Source organism: Austrofundulus limnaeus, unplaced genomic scaffold (assembly GCF_001266775.1).
Source record: "Austrofundulus limnaeus strain Quisiro unplaced genomic scaffold, Austrofundulus_limnaeus-1.0 Scaffold393, whole genome shotgun sequence".
In the NCBI taxonomy this organism is placed as follows: domain Eukaryota; kingdom Metazoa; phylum Chordata; class Actinopteri; order Cyprinodontiformes; family Rivulidae; genus Austrofundulus; species Austrofundulus limnaeus.
Window position 1 is genome coordinate 7481 of NW_013952795.1, and position 5934 is coordinate 13414.

The window sequence follows — 5934 nt, forward strand, 5'->3', positions numbered from 1 at the left end:
CCTGAGAGACATCGTAGCAACTCCTTTGCGTTTGGAAGCGGGGGGTGGGGGTGGGGGGAGGACCAGGGAGGATGATTGAACCACTCAACCACTAGATGTCGCTGAAAACAACAAATCCTACACACTGTACCTTTAAATAAAAAGAGGGCGTTGCCCCCTGTGGTCTGAAAACACCTAAAGTATGTGAAAAAATAGCGTTTAAAGGACAAGGCAAATACAGAATTAAGACTTGAATGTAAGAARCAAAGACATACAAATACCCTGCAGCTAGGCTAAGCCTCAACCATTTAATATTCACCCCCATGCAGGAAGTTCCAGCTTCTTATAAACACTTCCTTCCAGTTCTGGCCACTCGCTAGAGGCAAGCTGTCACGTCGACTGGAGGTTCTCCCTACCATGTGACCAGAAATCTGTAGAAAACAATTCTGCTTTGTGATGAGAAATAATTGTGTTGTGAATGAGTTAAAGTTCACAACACCGATTTACCTTTATCCTTTTCTTAAATATACACATTGATCTGGCTTTTTTAACGTTATCCTCCAGATTATTCCATAATTTAATTCCCTGAACTGATGTACTCCGTTCCTTCAATGTTCTAATTTTATATTTGACTAACATTTATATCCCCTTCAAATTTTAACAACTCACTCTTTTAACAAACTATAATTGGATGTTTGAAGATAATGTATTTTTATGGGCCCTATACATAACTGACAAAATACTATAACCAACCAAATCATAGAATTTTAATAACTTCAACTGATGGATGAATTTGATGGGTGACAGGTTTTCTGGTAATAATTCTCCTAGGAATAAAACAGTAAATGTGACACATTTAAAAATCAGTAGTAAACAGAATCAATTTCCTTTTATATGAAACAGTTTTTGTTTCTCATTTTCACTGTTTTTTTTTTCTTTTCCTTTTTCTTTTTTAGGGTTAGAGGCGCAAGGAGCCAAACTTGGAGTAAGTAAAAATCCTTTACAATACTCAAATATCTTAGTGAAAATTCCCACTGCTCATTTACCGTCAAAATATTGGAGTAACTTTAAAGTGTACAACAGTTACACGTTTTCTTTACAGCTTTGTCCACACTTAAACCTCATCCTGGAAGTGCAAGCCCATACTGTTCCTGTTTGTCTTTCAGCTGATGAACCAGACTTCAGCTGCTTACACTGGTGGAGGGTTGATCAGAGATGTAAAGAACAAGGCAGTTCTCTGCAAGCCACTTACACTGACCAAAGCCACCTACTGCAAACCTCACATGCAGAGCAAACTTCTACAGACAGGTAAAAGCAGCTTAATAAGTTTAAAACACTTTTGTTTTCATATTTTAAGCTGATTATTTTCTGTATAAGCGGAGCTGCAATCAGAGCTTAGTGTGAACAAAAATATGGTGTCAAAGGATCATATGTTTGCTTTCCTCCATCCACAGATGTAGACGATGGTGTTAAGAGGGAGTATGTTCCAGTCCCTATACCTGTTCCTGTGTTCATCCCCATGCCTATGAATATGTACACCCAGGTCACCCCCACTCCAGTGTCTCTGCCTGTACCTGTAAGATTTATTCTGCTTCTATCACACCACACTTCATGTTGAAATTAGCTTTGAGAATTTAGGAAATATAATCATTCCCAAGTCAGGAGGGAAGCACTTATTTAATGTAAGTAGTTTGAAAGTTTAAACGCAGTTGGTCTCATCACTTCCAGGTTCCTGTTCCTGTGTTTCTGCCCACCACCCTTCAGGGGGCAGAACAGATCATTCAGACCATCAAAGACATAAAAAACGAGGCGTCCACTGATCCCACAGAGGCCGGTCGCTCCGTGGATGAGAGCAGCACGAATGACCAGAAGCCAGGTGAGGAATCAGAGGCTTCAGATTGAATGAATGAATAAAATTCTGTTTAGTTTCAGTTAAAGGTCAAGCGAGGACGCTTTAAAGTAATAAAACTGAATAACTCTGTAAAAACTGTGACCCTTTCTAGATGTGAAGCTGATGAAAGTGAAAGAGGAGCGTGGAGGAGAGGAGGCCTCCTGCAGCAGCTCTGAGGAGGAGGAGGAAGAGGAGAAGTATGACTCTAACCTGGACCTGGAGGCAGACTTCCCTCAAGGTAAAAACCTGCAGGTCTGGACCTGACCGTGCTACAGAACTAAATGAAGACTTTATAGAGACTCTGGTTTTCAAAGTGAATTTAGCTGTCAGCTGATAAAACAGACCATATCAGGATGTATTAAATCAGTTAAAGCTGTGGATTAAAACCATTTTTGTTCTTCAGTCTCTCCTGTTGAGTCACATATTTGTCCGCTGACAGTAAAATGAAACTTTAGGCAATTGGTTTATTTATTTGAGTTTGTCCAAATTTAATTGTCAAAGTTATGAGCAAATAGTTGTAAAATTAAATTATTTTGTCTCCAGGGTTCATTGTGACGCCTAAAGTCTCTGATGGTCTTCTTCTGCTCACTCATATGTAATAACATCTGCATTTGTTTTTGTTCCTAAATGAATCAGTCAAGTAATTGAGAAAAAAAAGGTCCATCTGACTTTTTGCCCCAAATTATCTGGGCAAATGTTGTAAAGGTTTATGGTCTTTTAAGTGAAGTTGTGTTATTGGTAATCAATATCTTAGAGGTTTCAGCTTTAAGATAAACTCAGGAATGGTTCAAAAGAGGGACAGTTTAAAAACACATTGCCACCATTTTAAAATAAAAAAATTAACAGCCATTTATGCAAATCTATTTTATAAACTACTTAATGAACGCCTGTCAAAGACTGAGTTGGTCAGCAGTCTGTTACCAGTAATCATTTATGTGAAACGTTAAATAAAAACAGGCAAAGTAACTACCTGATGAAAAGTAATTAGGTGTAAAAAATAAAAATAAAAAAAATAAGAGAAAAGCATTTGCTTTAATTCCAACACTTATTTACAGTGAATTACTTTCCTCTGCCTGGTTTTGCAGCATAATTTTGACAGATTCTTCCTGGTAACTGACTGCAGACAGCTTGATTTTCAGTATAAACAACCATCTAATGCATAAAGTAACATTGGTTTAAAGATTTATGAGTCACTAGCTGCGTTTCCAATGCAAATGTGCGCAAACCTTTGTCGATGTTCTGTTAATGTCGAAAAACAGAGTTTCACAACTGCAGTGTTTCCATTAAGTAAGAAATGTTATTAAAGTCTCGCGTGAATACGTTAGTTCTCATGATAAGTCATTACAAACATGGCAGCGATGGATGTAAACACATAGCATGTTGCTACCACGACACTAGCGCTCATCATCAGAGGAGACGTCGGCGTCTTTTATCGAGGCTTTCCAGCAACAAGCCCCTACTTGAGAGCGGCTACGTATGCTGTGTTTTTGGGAAATTGTAGTCGGTGAGTTTACTATTTTATACTACTTCTGTGATATTACTACTACTTCTACTTCCTGTTATCTTCTTCTTCGTCGTCTTTTTCGCCAGTAGAAACAGCCGGTTGTTGATCACATAACTCCCGTGATGCGAAATAAGTGTTTCCATTGCAGTTTTGCGAAAAATTTAGATACGGCCGAAAAACCACCTCATCCTAGCGCAAAAACATTTTGTCGAAAAACGTAATTTTCTTTAAAATTGATGTGTTTCCATTGATAAAATTTATTTTCTAAGTTCTAATTAGCGCATTTTCATGGTCAATGGAAGCACAGCTACTGTTCACATGAGTAGAGCTGCTTTAGACAACAGAAATCTGCTTTGGTCTTGACCCGCTTTCACTAGTTTTAGAGAAAACTTCTGTCTGATTCTGTTGATTCCATATTGGTTGATTACGAATGACTCCACAGAGTACTGCTGTAAAATTGTGACAGTTCCTTTAAGGTCCCACAGTGTGTCCAGAGATGTAAGAAGTCATTTCCAGAGTCTGCTAAGAAAACAGCTGTATTTGTCACTTTAAAAAATGATGCCAAGATGAATTAATGGCATCATAAAGCTCTGTCTCAACTTTAGTAAATTATTAGAGTTTACCAGAAATGATTTCTTTTTGTAACTGTAAGAAATATTCCTGTTCAAAGACTGAAGTCAATAGAAAACCACCAATGTTAAATAATATGATTGTTAGACGAAATAAAACCATACAAAACCAGAATTCTGGAGTGAGGATTTATTGCCATTCGGAGCTGACAGGAAACCACACACTGCCGGCCAACCAGGAAGTTGATCCATTTATACAGAGTCTTCAATGCCTGCGATCGCCCCCTACTGACCTACGGCTGAATCACAGGCATTCATACAAAAATCTCAACCTAATGTTATAATAACGTTTCACTAATGTGTTGTTTATAATTCGGACATGTAACTACTCTATATCAATTAACACATAATAGATCAAACATTATAAAAAGGAAACCCTAATAATCTAGTGTTGTGCTTCTACCATCAGTACTAATCTGTAATAACTATAAATTTCTTCATAACCATGACAGATATGTTTCAGTAGATCATACTACAGGCAACTAATGAGCCAATGTGTTTGTGAACCAGAAACAAGTTTTCCAACACCTGCGATTTTACCAAGTTTGATTTTTCTGAAAGTAAAGAAAATACTTTAAAAAGTAGTTGAAAGCAGCACCTTTTTGTTTGTATGAAGACGTTTTTAAAAAGTTGTGTAAAATCTCAGCCTCAGAGCCCGTTCCAGTGCTGGAGGGGATGGAGGAAGATTTGGGCTTTTCTCTGCCTCCGGTTCTGACAGAAGAGAAGGAGGAGCAGGAGGAGTCGACTCCTCGACCACAGCCCAGGAGACTTGTATGTACTCACAGACACACAAACAAAGGTAATGTTTGACCCATCAGCTCCACTTGATCTCAGCGTGATAATTATGCCTCCTTGTTTTACAGGGAAATAAACGACAGGCAGTGGAGGATTTGTTCACCTCCTCACATCCAGGTAACAACTCCCCAGAGAAACGTTCGCTGCCTCTCAGAGCTCGTTACGGCGTCAACGCCTGGAAGCGCTGGGCTCTGTCTGTCTCTGACCAATCAGAAGACACCAAAGTAAAGGACAGCTCCAAACCAAGTAAGCTCAGCCCCACTTACCTGTCAGAACATTCTCAGCAGCAGGATGGAGATGTTTCTAACCTGAGCYTCTGTTTCAGCGCGGTGGAAAAGTAACCTGCTGTCACTGAGTTCAGACGAGCTGAGCGTGGCTCTGTCTCGCTTTGTGAAGGAGGTCTGCAGACCCAACGGGGAGCGCTACTCTCCAGACAGTATCCTCTACCTGTGTCTGGGAATCCAGCAGGTGGGTGCTCACAACATTGAAGCCAGCGCCTCTGAGGTCTTTTTCAGGACTTTCATAGGAATCTTACAGAAAACACCTGCAGTGTTGTATAAAGTACCACAAAGTGATACTTGAGTAAGAGTACAAGTATCTTACCAAAAAATTCCTTTGGTAAAAGTTAAAGTCTCCTTTAGGAATATTACTTGAGGAAAAGTCTTAAAGTATCTGATATTTTTTGTACTGAAGTATTAAAAGTAAAAGTATTGATTTAAAATGAGCAGTTAGATTTTCTGTAAGGACATTTATCAGGAGGTGACCTCCTTCCAAAAAAATTAATTAAAAAAAGCAGAAATTACTATATCTTATTAAAAGAATGAATGGATGTTAAATTTAGGATGCACTAGTCCAGCTGTTTCAGTTTATATACATATATCATGGCTGCACAAAGCTTTTCCCCAAAATGAAAATCTATCTGAGGGCTGCGGCCAAATGTAAGAATATAATTCATGAAATACAAATACTTCTTAAGTACAGTCCTTTTATTTTTATTGATTAAGCTAGCAGCTGGTGCTTAGTTTCTTTACAACTCTGCAAATATACTTTTTGTGTATCTGTACTTTACTTGAGTAATTATTTTTCAGCCTACTTTTTACTCCTTACATTTTTAAAAAGGACAAGAAGTATAAAGT

At 38.4% G+C, this 5934-nt stretch overlaps 1 protein-coding gene across 2 annotated transcripts in view; it reads left to right on the forward strand.

The window, feature by feature from the left end:
- LOC106528647 (zinc finger MYM-type protein 2) overlaps positions 1-5934 on the forward strand; it is a gene marked incomplete at its 5' end in the record, with an annotated part of 20456 nt that overhangs the window by 4373 nt on the left and 10149 nt on the right. For both annotated transcript variants that reach the window (XM_014023864.1, XM_014023865.1), the window contains 8 exon segments: positions 936-964; positions 1146-1287; positions 1434-1555; positions 1708-1855; positions 1983-2108; positions 4650-4774; positions 4867-5044; positions 5124-5266. In XM_014023864.1, coding sequence (XP_013879318.1) covers positions 936-964; positions 1146-1287; positions 1434-1555; positions 1708-1855; positions 1983-2108; positions 4650-4774; positions 4867-5044; positions 5124-5266 — 1013 coding nt within the window.